The 18,768-nt window shown below is 39.1% G+C and overlaps 1 protein-coding gene across 1 annotated transcript in view; it reads left to right on the top strand.

Annotated features, from left to right (window-relative positions):
• SLC18B1 (solute carrier family 18, subfamily B, member 1) overlaps positions 1-18,768 on the top strand; it is a 59,188-nt gene that overhangs the window by 23,426 nt on the left and 16,994 nt on the right. The window contains exons 6-8 of the mRNA XM_006834720.1: positions 1,265-1,338; positions 3,327-3,474; positions 12,462-12,618. Coding sequence (XP_006834783.1) covers positions 1,265-1,338; positions 3,327-3,474; positions 12,462-12,618 — 379 coding nt within the window. The remainder of the gene's footprint in view (positions 1-1,264; positions 1,339-3,326; positions 3,475-12,461; positions 12,619-18,768) is intronic.

Below are 18,768 nucleotides of genomic sequence, written 5' to 3' on the forward strand. Positions count from 1 at the left end.
TGGTAGCGTAGTGGTTACGAATCAGGCTGTGAACCTTAAAGTCAGCAGTTTGAAACTACCAGATGTTCCGCGGGAGAAAGATGAAGCTTTCTGTTCCTGTAAAGATTTACAGCCTCGGAAACCCTGTACAGGGTCGCTATGTATGAGTCGGAACCGACTTCACAACACATAACCACCATCATGTATATATATATTATTGTTATTATTAAGTGCTGTGAAGTTGGTTCCAAATCTTTCTATATAGTGGTTCCGAGGAGCAGCTAGTAGGTTTGAACTGTTGACCTTATGGTTAGTAGTCCTGTGTTATTAAGTGCTGTTGAGTCAGATCTGCCTCATAGCAACCCTGTATGTGGTTTCCGAGGAGTGGCTAGTGAGTTTGAGCCGCTATACAGCAAAATAGGTTCCCTTTAACAATTTTCATATAAATTTTTCTGTTCCATTGGTAACAATTTTTATAATGTATCAGCATTCTCGTTCCATTCTGTTTGTTTTACCTCCCTTGATCTAGCTTCACTTTCCCCCCTTCCCCTTTTTGCTTTTGTGTAGATGTTGGCCATTTGGTCTGATATAGTTAATTGTTTAAGGGAGCACATTATTATATTGTTTATTTCACAAGCCATTCTATTATTTGGCTGAAAGATGATCTGTAGAAATGTCTTCAATTTCAAGTCCAAAGGTTATTTTAGAGTGATAGTCTTGGGTGTTCCTCTAGAAAGTGTTAGTCTGGCCTTTCTTTGTGTTTTTTTGGAATTTGAGATTTGCTTTACACTTACCTCCCATTTTTTCTGGGAGCTTGTATTGTATCCCCGGTCAGAATAGTCGATACTTGTAGCCAGGCACCATTTAGTTTTTCTGGTCTCAGATCAGAAAAGAATGGGATTTGTATGGTAACCACCTTTATATGTAATGAATTTTCTATCGCTGACAGTTTTTTTCTTGGGGTTGATTGATTTTTAACTTCTATGTTTGTAAGCCATGTAGGTTGTCATTTCATAAAGATGTTTGAATTTCATGTGGAAAACTTGAGTCATGCAAGCTGGTTGTACAAAGCTCTTATGTTCATAGCTCTGACCAGAGATAGTTTTAAACAGATTAGTAACAATGTGTGGGCTTTTTATAAATATCTGATTGAATTATTAAAGTATTATACTAACTGTGCATATCTTCTGAAAGTCTTATATTTATTGCCAGTGGATTTGTTTATGTTAATATAGACTTGTAGCAGTCATCAATTTACCATTCTTGTTTTACACATTTATTGCAGCTTGTACATATTGGAGCAAAATTTATGTTTATAGCAGGAATGTTTGTCTCAGGAGGAGTTACAATTCTCTTTGGGTAAGTCATTTTCTAATGTGTTGAAGAGTTTGAAGAAATTTCAGAATCTGCTTTCAGTTTGAAATGTTCGTGGTGTTTTTATATCAGTCAGTACCACTGATTGTCTGTTGAGAGCATCCATAACTTGTGTTGAGGACTAGTAGCAAAGGCAGTCCGGTGATGTAGGGGATGAGGATGAAGTTCACTGATCTTAAGGAAAGCAGCCTCCAGGGGATTGCCGATAACCTGCAATTGAATCTATTTGCTAGGGCCCTGGTGACAGTGAACGAAACTCCGACTGGCCTACGTAAAAACATGAATTTGTAGCCTAAAGAATCACCTGAGGAACACCAGGATACAAATGTTGATATGATGTCATCAATTATCTTTCCCACTTCATGGGTTTGCTTTCCTGTTTGTGTGCTTTGTTCTTGGGCAAGCCCTCGCCTGTGGTGGCCAGATGGCCCAGTGCTCCAGTGAAAAGACAGTGTCACTTTCCTAATATCCCCTGTTAGAGTCCCAGGGGGATGTCCGCTGACCTGGTCTTAACTGATGCCCTGTCCCTGTATCTGCCACTGTAGCCAGTGGGTAAGTGTGCTCTGATTGGGCAGAATTGGGTCATGTGCTAAAAGTGAGGCTGGGATAGTTCAGTTGAAGTGGGGACATGAGTGCCAGAAGAACCCCAGCCAGCTATGGACGATCTTAAACTTAAGAGTTCCTTAAACCATCAGTCTAGTGGCACATTATATAGAAGAACCTAATAAGTACTAAAGAGCCCGGGTAGCATAGTGGGTTACCCGTTGAGCTGCTAACTCCAAGGTCACCAGTTCAAATGTACCAGCTATTCCACAGGAGAAAGAGAAGGCTTTCTGCTCCTGTAAAGAATTACAGTCTTGGAAACCCTATTTAGGATGGCTATGAGTTGGAACCGACTCCACAGAACAAAACCAACCAACCAACCACAAACAAGTGCTTAATGGAAAATAGAAGAATGGTAAAAGTATAGTGAGATGATAATGAATTATAGTTGTTGTTAAGTGCTGTCGAGTCAGTTCCGACTCATAGCAACCCTGTATAAGGTTTCCGAGGAGCAGCTGGTATGTTTAAACTGTGGACCTTGCAATTTAAACTGACGTCTCTGTCCAGTGTTTATCCTATAGCGCGCCACACCAGGATGATGAATTAAGCTCAATAAATCTTTCATATCAAATACAATTCAGATGGATTTTATTTTCCTTTTTTTTTTTTTTAAGAAGTCTTCTATTTTCTTGCATTTATTTATTTTTCTGAAGTGTTGAACCCTGCCATGGAACTTAGTGTCATTTTAGGTCTTTTTTCCTGTGTAGATTCTTGACAGTCTGATTCTACATATTCTAACAAGGCCTACTTAGTTGCTTTAGAGTCAGTTCCAACTCATGGCAACACTGTATGTGCTGAATAAAACTGTACTACATAGGGTTTTCAGAATCAGATTGCTTGGCCTTACTTATGATGCATCTCTAAGTAGGTTTGAACTGCCGTCTTTTAGCTCCTAGCCCAGCAGTTAATTATCTGTTGCCACCCAGGGACTCCTACTTAATATTATCACCTAGGGGATAAATTATGTCAGCTGAAAAGGACAACCAGTTTGTCAACATGACTTAAATTCTATGAGTGTGTGGGTTTTTAAGTAAGTTTCCTTCTGTTGAAAATATGACAAAGCAACTCATTAACACTCATATCCTAAAAAATAAAAAAGAGGGAATAGACAAATACTGTTAACCGATGGTATATGGAGGGGATTGTAATCATTGCAATGAAACAAAATACAATTGTTGGAGTACAAAACCAATGTTCCCCCCATGTAAACTATCACTCAATTCACACACACACAAAAAAAAGCTTAAAAAAAAAGAACCTCATAAGGAGATTTATTCTAATTACTATGTTTAGTGACTGCAATTAAAAAATAAAATGCAGAAATAATTAAGCCCAACCTAATATTTGAAAATCATGTTATTCCTTTTCAGTGTGTTGGACCAAGTTCCAGCAGGACCACCATTCATTGCTATGTGTTTTCTAGTGAGAGTGGCAGACGCAGTAAGCTTTGCTGCAGCGATAACTGCGTCATTTTCTATCCTCGCTAAGGCTTTTCCAAATAATGTGGCCACGGTGTTGGTATGTGTCTCATACATTTTTTCCATTCTGGTTTTATTATAGGCTGAAATGTTTAATGTTTAAAACTAAAGCGAGGTTCCATTCTTCCATGTCTGCTTTTCTCTACTTTCTGTACTTTTGTTGCCTTTGACACTGATTGCTACTTCTAGGAGCAAAGCTGTTGATGCATACACCGTTTGAAGTGCACAGGTCATTGTCCTGCACTTAGAATTCTGAATGGGAAGCTTGATAGGCAAATATGATCCAAGCCAAATATTCCCCTTTATCGTTTTATTTATAAGATCAGTAGTATTTTATTGTGTCTCTGTAGTCTAAATTGTGATTTAGAAGCCTAAGGTCTCTCTCTTCCTAAGACTTATCCCCAAAGACACAACTGTCAGTGCTTGCCAAAGCCCTTCTTCCACTTCACAGACTCATGGGCGGAACCTGAGGGATCATCTTGAGGTCCTTAGGAGCCTCTGTCTGAGGAGTACCCTCTTACTTTGCCATGAAAGTCCAAAACTTGGTGGCATCCTATTGATATACATTCTCATACATTGACTAGAAGTGTTGTTGTGCTACTGTTAAGAGCTGTGGAGTCATAGCAACCTTGTATAGAGTTTCCAAGGAGTGGCTGATGAGTTTCAAATTGCCAGCCTTGTGGTTCATACTGATTTTGCGGTCCAGTTTTTATCCCACAGTGCCACACCAGAACTTTTAGTATGTAAGTCCAGTATTAGTGACATATTAGACTTCCATCCTAGCTGTATGCTGCTACCTCTCTGTCCCCAGCAGATTTCCCAAAGCTCTCTCCTCTGAGCTCCTTCTTGATTGAAGAACCCGTGGCCAAACGCTACCCTCATAGCATATGCTTGTCTTCCATACTTCAGGATGTAATTAGCTTAATGCCAAGGACTGCCTCACTTACCCATATCAGTACTATAGTTTGAAAGTTTTCTCTCAATATGCTGCTTGCTGGATAATAGTTCTTCTCTTACTGTCTGTTAAGTATCTGCATATATGTCCTGGCAGTTTGTCACACTGTGGTGCCTTGTATATTGCTGTGATGCTGGAAGCAATGCCATGGGTGTTTCATCAACCAGTTGGGTCCTGCATGGTGAACAGGTTTCACTGGTCCTTCAAAACAGAAAGCATACTAAGAAGAAGTAGGTCATCCATTTTTGAGGGATTATCCCCTTAAACCCTTAGTAACACCAGTGGAACATTGTCTGATTAGTGCTAGAATATGAACCTCTCTGTTTGAAAAGCACTCAAAGTATGACGAAGGAAGAGTTGATTCCTCAAAGTGCAGTTGACCTACAAAGCTTTTGGGACCTTCATTTGCTGACAGGGCACAACTTTAGAAGAAAAAACTGCAAACATCCACTGATAATTGGAATGTGGAATGTATGAAGTGTGAATCTAGGAAATCTGGAAGTCATCAAAAATGAAATGGAATGCATAAAGATCAATATCCTAGCTAGACACTACAGAGCTGAAATGGACTAGTATGGGCCATTTTGAATCCAACAATCGTATGGTTTATTGTGCCAGGAATGACAAATTGAAGAGGAATGGCATCACATTCACTATCAAAAAGAGCATTTCAAGTTCCATCTTGAAGTGCAATACTGTCTGTGGTAAGATAATACCCATAAGCCTATATGGAAAACCAGCTGTTAAGACTATTATATAAATACATGCACCAACCATTAAAGTCCAAGATGATGAAATTGCAAACTTCTACCAATTTCTACAGGCTGAAATTGACCAAACATGTAATCAGGATGCACTGATAATTACTGGTGATTGGAATGCGAAAGTTGGAAACAATGAGGAGGGATTAGTAGTGGGAAAACATAGCCTTGGGGATAGAAATGACACTGGAGCTCACATGACAGAAGTTTGCAAGACCAATGACTTACTCTTTGCAAATATCTTTTTTTCAACAACATAAATGATGACTAGGCAGGTGGACCTCACCAGATGGAACACGCAGGATTCAAACTGATTACATCTGTGAGAAGAAATTATAGAGAAGCTCAATATCATCAGGCAAAATAAGGTAAAGGGCAGATTTTGGAACAATACAGCAATTGCTTATATGCAAGTTGAAGTTGAAGTTGAAGAAAAATAAAACAAGTCCACAAGAGTCAAAATATTACCTTATATATACCCCATCCGAATTTGGTTACCATCTCAAGAACAGATTGAATGCACTAGACACTAATAACCAAAACCCAGGAGATTTGGGGGATGATATCAAGAACATCATACATGAAAAAAGAAAAAGGTTACTAAAAAGATGAGAAAGGCTCTCTCTCTCTCTCTTCCTGTCCCTGGTGCACCGGGAGCTGCGGGCATCACTGCAGACATGGCCAAGTCCAAGAACCACACCATGCACAACCAGTCCCCAAATGGCACAAAAATGGTATCAAGAAACCCCGATCACAACAATATGAGTCTCTCAAGGGGGTGGACCCCAAGTTTCTGAGGAACATGCGCATTGCCAGGAAGCACAACAAGAAGGGCCTGAAGAAGATGCAGGGCAAAAACGCCAAGGACATGGATGCATGTGCTGAGGCTACCAAGGTTCTCATAAAGCCCAAGGACCCAAGGAGGTCAAGCCTAAGATCCCAAGGGGTGTCAACCGCAAGCTCAGTCAACTGGCCTACATTGCCCATCCCAAGCAGGGGAAGCTTGCTTGGGCACGCATTGCCAAGGGTCTGAGGCTCTGTTGGCCAAAGTCCAAGGCCAGTGCTCAAACTAAGGCTGAAGTTTTAACCAAGGTCTCAACTAAAGCTCCAGTCAAGGCCTCAACTAAAGCTCTAGCCAAGGCCTCAACTAAAGCTCTAGCCAAGGCCTCAACTAAAGCCCCAGCCAACGCTTCAACTCCAGCCCCAGCCAAGGCCTCACCTCAGGCTCCCAAAGGTTCCCAGGCCCCCACAAAGATGGAATAGAATTCTCCATCTGAGGACAGAGGGATTGGCATGACCCTTTGGGGTACCACCTGTATGGAGCTGGTGTCCTCCTGTGCTTTTTGTACAAATAAATCTGAGGCAGGAAAAAAAAAAAAAAAAAAAAAAGATGGGAAAGAAAGAAAAGACCAAAATGGATTTCAGAAGAGACTGTGAAACTTGCCCCTGAGGATAGAGAAGCTATCCTCAAATGGATAAAATGAGGAAGTAAAGAGCTGAATCGAAAATCTCAAAGGGCAGCTTGAGGAGACAAATGAAAAATCCAAACACCCTGAGTTTAAAAACCAAAAGGGAAGAACACCCTTAGCATTTCTCAAGCTGAAAGACCTGTAGAAGAAGTTAAAGCCGCCTTGGCTTGTAATATTGGCAAAAGATCAAATGACACAGGAAGCATCAAAGAATATAGAAGGAGTACACAGAGTCACTGTACCAAAAAGAATTGGTTGATGTTCAGCCATTTCCGGAAGTAGCACATGATCAAGAACTGATGGTACTGAAGGAAGAAGTTCGAGCTGCACTGAAGATAATTTGCAAAAAAAAAAAACACAAAACCCTAAACAAGTGTCCAGGAATAGATGGGATACCAACTGAACTATTTCAACAAACTCATGCTGCACTGGAGGTGTTCATTTGTTTATGCCAAAAAATTTGGAAGATTATTACCTGGCCAACTTACTGGAAGAGACCCATATTTGTGCTCATTCTAAAGGTGACCCATCAGAATGTGGAAATTATCAAACAAGAGATGGACTGACACAGTGGCGGCAACAATTGGCTCAAACATAACAATTGTGAGTATGGCACTGTTTCGTTCTGTTGTGTGTTGGGTCACTATGAGTGGGAACTAACGTGATGACTGACACCGAACAACATCATTAGTATCACACACAAGTAAAATTTTTCTGAAGATAATTGAGAAATGGTTACAGTCCATCGACAGGAAGCTGCTAAATTCAAGCTGGATTCAGATGATGTGAAATGTGGTGCATCATTGCTGACATCAGATGGATGTTGACTGAAAGCAGAGAATACCAAAAAGATATTTACATATGTTTTTTGTTTTGTTATTTGACTTGTGAAGACATTCAACTGTTTGGATCATAACAAACTATAGATATCATTGCAAAATATGGTAATTCCAGAATACTTAATTGTGTTCATGTAGTATCTGTACAAAGAACAAAGGGGATACTGAATGGTTTGAAATCAGGAAAGGTTTGTGTCTGGATTTTATCCATTCACTATACTTATTCAAATCTGTATGCTGAGCAAATGATCTGAGAAACTGGACTATTCTAATAAGAATGTGGTGTCAGATTTGGAAGAAGGCTCATTAACCTGTGAGATGTCGAGGACACAACCTTGCTTGCTGATAGCAAAAGGGACTTACAGCACTTGCTGATGAAGATCAAAGAATACAGCTTTCCATAAGGAAGACAGTTTAATGTAAAGGAATAAAAAATCCTCAGATCATTTGCTCAACATACAGATTAAATTGAACAATGTCATGACAAGCAGAAAAATATTGAAGCTGTCACAGATTTAGGTTTACTTGGCTCCACAATCTATGCTCATGGAAGCAGCAGTCCAAAAAAAATCAAAGAATATATTGCATTGGTCAAATCTGCTGAGGCAAGAGACTTCTTTAAAGTGTTACTTATAGAACTGAGGTGTGCTTGATTCACATCTTTTCAATTGCCTCATAGCATGTGAAAGTTGGACAGTGAATAAGGAAGATAAGAGAAGACTTGATGCATATGAATTGTTTTATTGATGAAGACTATTGAATATATCGTGGACTGCTAGAAGAACAAACAAATCTTCCTAGGAAGAAGTACCGTTAGAATGTTCCTTAGAAGCAAGGTTGGTAAGACCTTATTTTATATACTTTGGATATGTTAACTGAAAAGACCAGTCCCTGGAAAAGGACACCATGTTTGGCAAAGTCATCAAAAAGGAGGCCATCACCTAACACAATAGATTGATACAATGACTGCAGACCTAGCAGTGGGTTGACAATGGGTTCAAATCTAAGTAGTGGATTCAACCCTAACAGTGACCAGGCAGTGTTTTGTTCTGTTGTGCATAGGGTCGCTATGAGTCAGATCCAAACTGATAGCAACAATAACCTACGTACCTGGATGTGTTCATTTTAGCTTTTGGGACCGTTTGGCACATTGTGGTAGCCTTTGTGATAGGCATACTGCTTATATTTCCTGTAAGTACATTTCTCAAAGAGGGTTCAGTAGCACACTAGTCCCTGAACATGTTCCATAAGGCAGGATTTTGTATCTGATCACTTTTGGAGTGTGCTGTATGTGCGGTCCAGTTCACATTTTTTGTTTAAGACACTGAGAAATCCTGCAGTAAAGATACTTTATTAATGTTCCACATCTAAATTTGATCTTGGAATTGCTTACTTTTTACCAAAAACAATACCTGTTGACCTCTTAAAGAGTTCTGTGGAACACCATGACTTGCTGCTGGAAAGAAACCAGTGTTGGCATACCACGTTTCTGTATTAGATGACCCCAGAAGCCAGCATGCCTGACATAGTTGGCTATCTTTGCCATGCCTCCAGACACACCTCTCACTGGTCCCTGGCCTCTCAGCCATGCAGCTCCTTGGTCTCTGTCCTGCTTGGCCAAGTGTTTCAAAGGTCTTTTTAGCAAGACTGATCAATTCCCAAAAGACACCCCATTCTGCACGGCAGCCTCCTTCCCACAGGCACTCAGCTACTTTCACTTCATCATGAGATCCCTAGTTCTTGCTTTTGAGGTGACTCATTTTATACTTAGTGCAATGACAAAAACTGACCAAACCCTGTGGTACAGTCCCACAGACCCTATTGAGTGGTCCCACTCAGTTATTCGGGGGGAGTTATGAAGCCTGGATAGAAGAGGCATGTCAAATAAATTCACTGTACCATAGCACCTAAAAACCAGATAGATTTAAAAAGGTATAATTTCTATAGTAATTGTATAATAGTAACCCTTTCTTCCCCATGGCTCCATTTAGCTTATTTTAATTAACAGCAACAAAATAATTTCATATATCACAAAATTCAAAAATGCCATGAGGAGATACAGCCATCTGTTTGTTTTACATCTTATCAATAGTAATATGTTCTACATACATTGTTGCAGCAGGTAATTTGCTGATGCTATAATTTTCAGGTGTTCATTTACAGATATTCAAAGGATTTATAAAAATACTGATATAAAGGCAGTAATAATGAAAACTAAAAAAGAGGTTTTTGACTTACATCATAACTTATGACATAGTCGTCTAAAGGGAATCCCGGTGTAAGTCATGTGTTCTACTTTCACACCTGTTGTCCAGACACGTAATGTTATTACCCAGATAAAATGTTTTTTAGAGAGAGTTTGTGTTCACACACACATACATACGGGAGCGGAACACATGACCCTATTCCCTGTCTTGTTTTCTTTACATGAATAGCAGCATTTATATACATTCTTCAGCAACTTGCTGATTTTATTAGCAACTATGCATTTTAGAGATCTTTCTGTATCTATATATAAAGATACAGCACAAGAGGCACTCACTCATCTCTGCCAAGAAATTTGGAAGACAGCTATCTGGCCGACTGATTGGAAGAGATCAATATTTGTGCCCATTCCAAAGAGAGGTGACCCAACAGAATGCGGAAATCATCGGACAATCTCTTTGATATCTCAAGTGAGTAAAGTTTTGCTCAAGGTAATACATAAATGGCTACAGTCATACATTGACAGAGAACTTCCAGAGGTCCAAGCTGGATTCAGAAGAGGCCGTGGAACGAGAGATATCATTGCTGATGTCCGATGGATCTTGGCTGAAAGCAGAGAATATCAGAAGGATGTTTACCTGTGCTTTATTGACTACTCAAAGGCTTTCGATTGTGTGGATCATGACAAGCTATGGACAACATTGAGAAGTATGAGTATTCCAGAACACTTAATTGTACTTCTTAGAAATCTGTACCTAGACCAAGAAGCAGTTGTTCGAACAGAACATGGGAACACTGAATGTTTTAAAATTGGGAAAGGTGTGAGACAGGGTTGTATTCTTTCACCATACTTATTCAGCCTGTATGCTGAGAAAATAATACAAGAAGCTGGGTTCTATGAAGAAAATCATGGCATCAGGATTGGAGGAAGACTCATTAACAACCTGCGATATGCAGATGATACAACCTTGCTTGCTGAAAGTGAAGAGGACTTGAAACATTTACTTATGAAGATCAAAGAGCACAGCCTTCGATATGGATTACATCTCAATGTCAAGAAAACAAAAATCCTCACCACTGGACTAATAAACAACATTCTTATCAATGGAGAAAAGATTGAAGTTGTCAAGGACTTCATTCTTCTTGGATCAACTATCAACACTCGCGGAAGTAGCAGTCAAGAGATCAGACGACGTATTGCATTGGGCAAATCTGCTGCACAGGAACTTTTTAAAGTGTTGAAGAGCAGAGATGTCAGCTTGAGGACTAAGGTGCGCCTGACCCAGGCCATGGTGTTTTCAATAACCTCATATGGATGTGAAAGCCGGACAGTGAATAAGACAGATCGTAGAAGAATTGATGCCTTTGAGTTGTGGTGTTGGAGGAGAATACTGAAAGTGCCATGGACTGCCAAAAGAACCAATAGATCTGTTTTGGAAGAAGTGCAGCCAGAGTGCTCCTTGGAGGCCAGGATGGCTAAGCTTTGTCTCTCATACTTTGGACATATTGTCCAGTGGAAACAGTCGCTGGAGAATGATGTCATGCTGGGTAAGGTGGAGGGTCAGAGAAAAAGAGGAAGACCCCTAACAAGATGGATTGGCCAGGTGGCATCATTGATGGCATCAAGTGTGGCAGCGGTAGTGAGGTTGGCCCAGGATCAGACATTGTTTTGTTCTGCTGTGCATGGGGTCGCTATGAGTCAGTTCCGACTCGATGGCACCTGACAACAACAACAATAACATATATAAAGAGTGTTCTTGTTTTTAAAATTTCTCCATAATGGCTAGTATAATCTGATTAGTCTAGATAGTCCCCTGCTGATAGAGATCTAGATTGTTTAAAACCTTGATACTACACTCAATGCTTCAGTACAGAACCTTGCACATAGATCACAGCTGTTAGCTAGTGATTCCTAGAAATGGCATTCTGTGGTAGCGGATATGTGTAAATGTATAAGTTTGAGAGATTTTTCAAATTACCCTCTGTTATCCACTCTACTGAAGGAGCCCTGGTAGTACAATTGTTAAGCACTTAGTTACTCACTGAAAAGCCTTTAGTCTGAACTCACCAGTTGCTCCAAAGGGGAAAAGATTACAGCCTAGGAAACCCTAATAGACAGTTCTCCTCTGTCATAGAGGATCACTTTGTAATAGTCACTCTATCAGCAATGTATAAACACTCCATGCTACCGCACTCAGAGTGTTGCTATACTTTGTAACCATAGCAACTTGATAATGTGAATATCAGTATCTTGGGGCTTAATGTTTATTTATTTTAAAAGTTAGGAGTAGCTTCCTTTTATATTTTTAATTTTATGTGTAAACAGTTTATTATACCTTTTATTCATTTACTTACTAGGTGTTTTTTTTCTCTCTCATTGATAATTAATATCTCTGTCTATATATTTGGAAAATTAGTCTTTTATCTGTATACTCCCGCCACTGGTCATATGTCTTTTATTTTCTTAATGTTATATCTTGCCACAGATAGATTTCTGTATTTTTATGCAATACAATTAGATTTATCAATCTTTTCTTTGATGTCTTCTGAATATTATGTCATAATTGGAAAAGGCTTTCTCATCATAAGTGTAAAAAACACCCATCTTTTCATTTTCTACAACTTTTATGGCTTCAATATGTATGTTTAAAATTTTCATCTCTCATAACGTAATTACTTATTTAAGTGTCAACTATGAAGTAGATAGAATTTTTTTCTTCAAATAAGCCCATTAAATATTTATTTAGTCATCAAAAGAAATACATTAATTCAACTTTCTTTTGTCTTTCCATTTTCAGGGAAGTCTTGAGATTTTTTCTGGACTCGGACTAGTACTAGGACCTCCTCTAGGCGGTTTTTTGTATCAAACTTTTGGCTATGAGATGCCCTTTATTTTCCTGGGATGCATAGTTCTGCTGATGGTACCCCTCAACATGTATATTTTACCTAATTATGGTAAGACCACACTTACTATTCATTTTAAGAATAATAAATTCATGTGCTTTTATAGTTGGCCAATGTCTGTATACTCACTTACTTTATTATATACTCAATAACAGAATATTAGGGTATTCTGGCAGACTGCATTCTCTTTCCAGAAATGCTGCTATAGGCAATATTCATATGACTTTCTATGCAGTATGCCCCACTTTTTGAAAGTTTGCTTTATGACACTTTGCTTCTCTGAAAGGCCTACATTAGTAGCACCTGTTTTTGCTAAGAGAAAACGTAAGAGGATTTTTGCTTTTAAGAAAAATGGCAACAGGGGAAATGAGCATCAGCATGTGTTTTGCAGTGAGCTGTTATAAGAGTCAGTGCACACCCGAAGCAGTGAGAGTGACGCCCCCAAGCTCCGTCCCAGGAACTGCACTTAACATCACATCAAGCCACCATAGTCGGAACATTGTATGTTAGTGTTATTTTAGGCTTCATGTGTTATTGGTATAATTTGGTAATTAATTTTGGGGTTTGGGAAAGCTCAAATATATCATTAATATCACATGTAATTAAAATTTTACTAAAGAGAATTCAAAATGGTTTCAGCAGCACATTGACAGGCGGAAATTCAAGCTGGATTCAAAGGAGGACAGGGAATGGGAATGAGGGATATCATTGCTGACATCACATGGATCTTGATTCATAGCAGAGAATATCAGAAAGATGTGCACTTTATTGACGGTGCAAAGGCTTTATTGACTATGCAAAGGCATTCAACTGTGTAGATCCTAACAAACTATGGACAACATTTTAAAGAGTGGGAATTCCAGAACACTTAATTATGCCCTGCAGGATTCTCTGCTCTTAGGTTTATATCACATCAACATGGCAATTTTGACATCTTTAAGGGACTAAAATAGTCTTCCTTTGAAATGTTCTTTGAGTTTGGAAAACAAAGAGAAGTCTGAAAGGGCAAGATGGGCTGTTGGATGAATGATTTAAAATTTCCCAAGGACATTCTCTTAGGATGACCCTTGTAACACTGGAAGAATGAGCACAGACATTGTTGTGGTGGAAAAAAAATTCCTTGACTCAACTTTTCTGGCCTTTTTTAAACACCAGTGCACTTTTCCATTTTCTTCAAACTTCTTCATAATAAGCGCACATGATGGTCCTGTCTCCTTTGAGAAAATCTATCAAGATTACCCCTTTGGTATTCCCCAAAACAGTTACCAAGACCTTCTGAGCTGACCTCTCTGCCTTGAATTTAACTGCCTAATATCATGTTTGGAGTCCTTGTTTGGCGCTGTGGGCGAATGCATCAGACTGCAAAGTCGTTTGAACTGCAAGCAAGGTCGGTAGTTCAAGCTCACCAGCTGCTCCTTGGAAACTCTATACAGGGTTGCTATGGGTCAGAATTGACTCAATGGCACTTAACAACAACAACAACAAAAATATCATGTTTGGCAAAGTGGAGGGCCAGCAAAAAAGAGGAAGACCCCCAACGAGATGGATTGGCACAGTAGTAACAGCAATGACCTCAAGTGTAACAGTGATTGTGAGTGTGGTGTAGGATGAAGCAGTGTTTTGTTCTGTTGTGCATAGGGTCACTATGAGTCAGACCCAATTTGATGACACCTAACAACAACAACAGATCCTCTTAGAAACCACTGCTTAGATTGGACCTTGCTCTCTAGATCTTATTGCTAAATCTAAGACTCATCTCTTGTTAAGATTTGTTCCATAAAGTCAACATTAGCTTCAGTCTTGCTTAAAAGACATAAAAGATCAGGATTTTGAGAAAGGCTGTGTGCTGGGGGCCAGGAGGCAGGCGTACAGAATGCACCCTTTGATGGTTTAAATGATTATATATTCCTGAGTGTTTTTGTGTACATCCCAAAACAAACAACCAAACTAAAAACCAAAGGGAATAGAAGCAAATACTTTTGAATAATGATGCACAGAGGAGACTGTAATCATTGCAATGAAATGAGGACTATAAAACCAGTGTTCTTCCATGTAAACAAACACTCAATTCACAATAAAAACCTTTTTGAAAAAGCAATGTAGATTAAACATTACAAATTTTAGAATACATAGGGTATATCATGTATGTTTGTGCTTAACATGGATAAATAAATTAAAAGTTCATTAAGTAGCATTATATGTAAACTATGGCTTAAATAGGAGTACTGGTGCGGCACTGTGAGTTAATGCGCTGGACTGAAAAGTCGGTTTGAGCTGCAAGGTTGGTGGTTCAAGCTCACCAGCTGCTCCTTGGAAACCCTATACAGGGTTGCTATGGGTCAGAACCAACTCTATGGCACTTAACAACAACAACAATGGCTTAAGTAAAATATTGAAAGCATATAGATATGTGACCAAAGTGCCAAATATCTATATTTGAAGTAATGATTTATAAGAAGTAATAACATGGGGTAGCACAGTACATGAAACATTGGACTTTTAACCAAAAATGTCAGAACTTGAAACCCACCAATTGCTATAAGGGAGAAAGATAAGGCCATGACATAAATCTGTAAAGATTTACACCAGAAATCCTAAGGGACACTTCTACATGCTCTGCAGGGTGACTGTGAGTCAGAATTGACTAAAAGGCAGTGAGCTAGTAACATGGACAGAGTCAGTGTTCATGAAAATGAGTAGCTATGGCAATGAGGTGGGGCTACTGGAGTTGAACAAGGAGTGGACCCAGTCAGGAAGGCAGGAGAACTGTTGCTGAATGTGAAAAGGAGAGGTGTGGTTACAGAAAAACTTAAGCGCCATCCTAAAGAATTTGAATTTATCTTAGAGACAACAAATACTGAAGCCTTCCTAATAGCAAAGCTTTCTTTCTGGCAATATCATGAAGTGATGACCATTGATAAATCTAACAAAGATGAATGAATCTGGAAATTATCAGAAGAATGTAACCTTAAGTAATTAAACATTGGGGAGTGGCATTAAATAAATGGTGGAACAACAACAAATCTTCACACACACTTTTTTAGTATCCTGTTTTGAAGGCACCTTTTCAGGCTAAGACAAATGCATTACTGAGAGAACTTGTCTGCAGTTATTCACTGATCAAAGCAACATGTTTAAACACACTTTGATTGGAATAAACCTTTGCATTAATGAACTAGAACCCTAGTAGCAATTGTTTTTGACTTACAGATTTCTTGATAAAAGGTGTAACTACCTGTAATTTATATTCAATGGGGACTAATTACCATCTCAAAGTCTTTAACAAGCTTGGCTACTAACTGAAATGTTGAACCCCACACAAAAGTGCCGTGGAACTAAGTCCTGGTGATCTACTTCCAAAAAATCAGCCACAAAACACCCTATGGAGCACAGTTCTCTTCTAACACACATGGAGTTGCCATGAGTTATAACTAACTTAAGGGCAACTTGAATGTCCAATTCAAAGTTCACACCAAATGAGTATCTGAACCACTTGGTGGTACTGGTCCTTTTTGTAAGTGTAAAACTATATGCTCTTGTTTCTGATAGTTGAGTATCTTAGACTGCGCTCAGATTTGGTTCACAATTAAATAGTTGGCTGATGATTTAGAATTGTACACCAAGGCTCAACTTTTTCTATTCTGGAAAAATCTAAATTCAACATAAAATAGTTGAACTACACTTTACAACTATGTACCTTGCCCATAAACCAAAAACACAAAAACAAAACCAGTTGCCACTGAGTTGATTCTATTTCCTAGCAACCCTATAAGATATAATAGACCTGCCTCATAGGATTTCCAAGGTTGTCACATCTTTCTCCCATGGAGCAGCTGGTGGGTTCGAACCACAGACCCTTAAGTTAGCAGTTGAGCACTTAACTTACTGAATGATGAATTCTGCTGTGTGCTGTGGGAGATATGAGGACATATGAGTGCTGATCTTGGCCTTCAAAGAACTTCCACCTTTGCTTTCATTTTCTAGAGATGCCATATTAAAATACCACAAAGTGGGTATCTTTTATCAACAAAAATGGATTGCCTTAAAATTCATGAACATGAGAGTTTGAGATCAGGATGTTGGTTTATTGAAGCCCTCTGAGGCTTTGAGGGCGACTCCATCTCAGCTTCTGTCTGACCTTTTGATAGCTCTTGGCATTCTTTGTCTTGCACCTCCTACATCATGTGGTGCCCTTCCTGGGTCTCTGTTTCTGGGTCTCTTCTGTTTTTAGAACAGTACTCAGATGGGATTAGGATCTGTTCTACTTGGTATGACTTTAAATTACCAAAGAAAGTCACATTAGTATTTCAACGTATCTTTTTTTAGGGGAAAACATTCAATCCATAACAACATCAAAACTTGGTCAATATGATCTTTACAAGATCCTGCATAACTGGATTGTTATGTGCTTCTGCAGTATGATTGCTTCTCATTACCCTGATAGTTCTTCTATGTCCCTCCACCCCAATCTCAATCCTCCCAACTTCTTTCATTTCCTCAAATGTAGGACTTGTTTCTGTGTCTTTGAATATAACATTTCTGAACTAATATGCCTTGATTATTCTTTCTCCCTTCTTTACTTGTTCATCTCACTCTGATCCTTTAGGACCCAGCTTAGATATCAATACTTTTGGAAAGCCTTTTCTATATAACACTTCCTGTTTTTTTAAGATAATTCTAACATGCATAAGGAGCTCTGGTAGCGTTGTGGTTGAAAGTCGGGCTGTAAACCTCAAGGTTAGCAGTTCAAAACTACCAGCGATTCCATGGGAGAAAGATGAGGTGTAAACATTTACAGCCTCAGAAGCCCTGTGCAGGGTCACTATGAGTCAGAACTGACGCCGTTGTACTTAACAACAACATATACACCAGCAGGCAGCCTCCTAACTCCATCCTGGCTCGTCCACTCCTTTTTGCAACTTCTCTGTATGGACAGGATTTGGTCTGTATCTGTTTAGTTTTTGATATTCAGCATTTGCATGATATCTTGCTCAGCAAATATTTTGTTTATTAAATATCATTAGAAGATAGGAATGTCATCAAACAACACTAAATAACATAAGGCACAATATATATGTGAGGGTATATAAAAATTATTGCTACAAAACCATGAACATTTTTATTATAAAGAGGAAACTGTTTTTGTTTCTCAACATATTTTCCATCTAGGTCTATATACTTCTGAAGGTGGTGTTTCCATCTCTCTAATACTGGTGAGGAGTCTTGATGTGCCATTGTAGGGTAAAGCAAACCGATTGCAAGGTTGGTTTGAACTACAGGGTCAGTGATTCAAACTCACTAGCCTTTCCTTGGAAACCCTATCTGGGGTCACCCTGAGTAGGAACCGACTTGATGGCACTTAACAACAACAACAACAACAATAATCCTGATGTGGCACTGTGGATCAGCATTGAACTGCTAAACACAGGGCTCGCAATTCAGATCCACCAGCTGCTCCATGGAAACCTTACATAGGGTCGCTATGAGTCAGAACTGACTCAACGGCATTTCACAACAACTACCTTTCCTTGAAGAATTTTGTATTCTTCGATTTACACCATGTCAAAATGGCAGCTCTGAAATCCTCAAGGAACCGTAATGGCGATTTGCACCATAAGATGGCATTTCAAATCCACCAGCTGCTCCTCAGAAACACTATACAGGGTGACAGTGAGTCAAAACCGACTGGACGGCTCTTAACAAACAACAACAACAAAACTTAACTACGAACAGCCTACTTTTGATCACAGTTTTACAGGTAACATAAACAGTTGATTAATACATGGTTTGTTTGTTTTTCATGATTTAAGCAATTTTTATTAAAGCAAGAATTTTATAATCCAAATTATGTTTCCTTGCTCAGTTGCCAATTCTGCAATCTAAAACAGAAGTGACATTTTGAGCTTTTCCACAGTAAAGAGTTACAATTTTTCAAAAATGTTTTATTGTGAATTATGTAATAGTTTACATGGGAGAACATTGGTTTTACATTCATTCTATCGTATATCGTTTCATTGCCATGGTTACAATCCCCTCCATGCATCATCAACCAACCAAAGGGTATACCCTGTAAGCCTGCACCCCGGTCCTCAGCATACAGCCCCTCTCCCTCTCTGGGTTTAAAGTCCCCAGCCACTCCATCTCTCCATGTCATCATCTCTGCCTCCATCTCAGACATAACTGCTTCTCTGGGTAGGGTCC

Source organism: Chrysochloris asiatica, unplaced genomic scaffold (genome assembly GCF_000296735.1).
Source record: "Chrysochloris asiatica unplaced genomic scaffold, ChrAsi1.0 scaffold00013, whole genome shotgun sequence".
NCBI classification, from domain to species: domain Eukaryota; kingdom Metazoa; phylum Chordata; class Mammalia; order Afrosoricida; family Chrysochloridae; genus Chrysochloris; species Chrysochloris asiatica.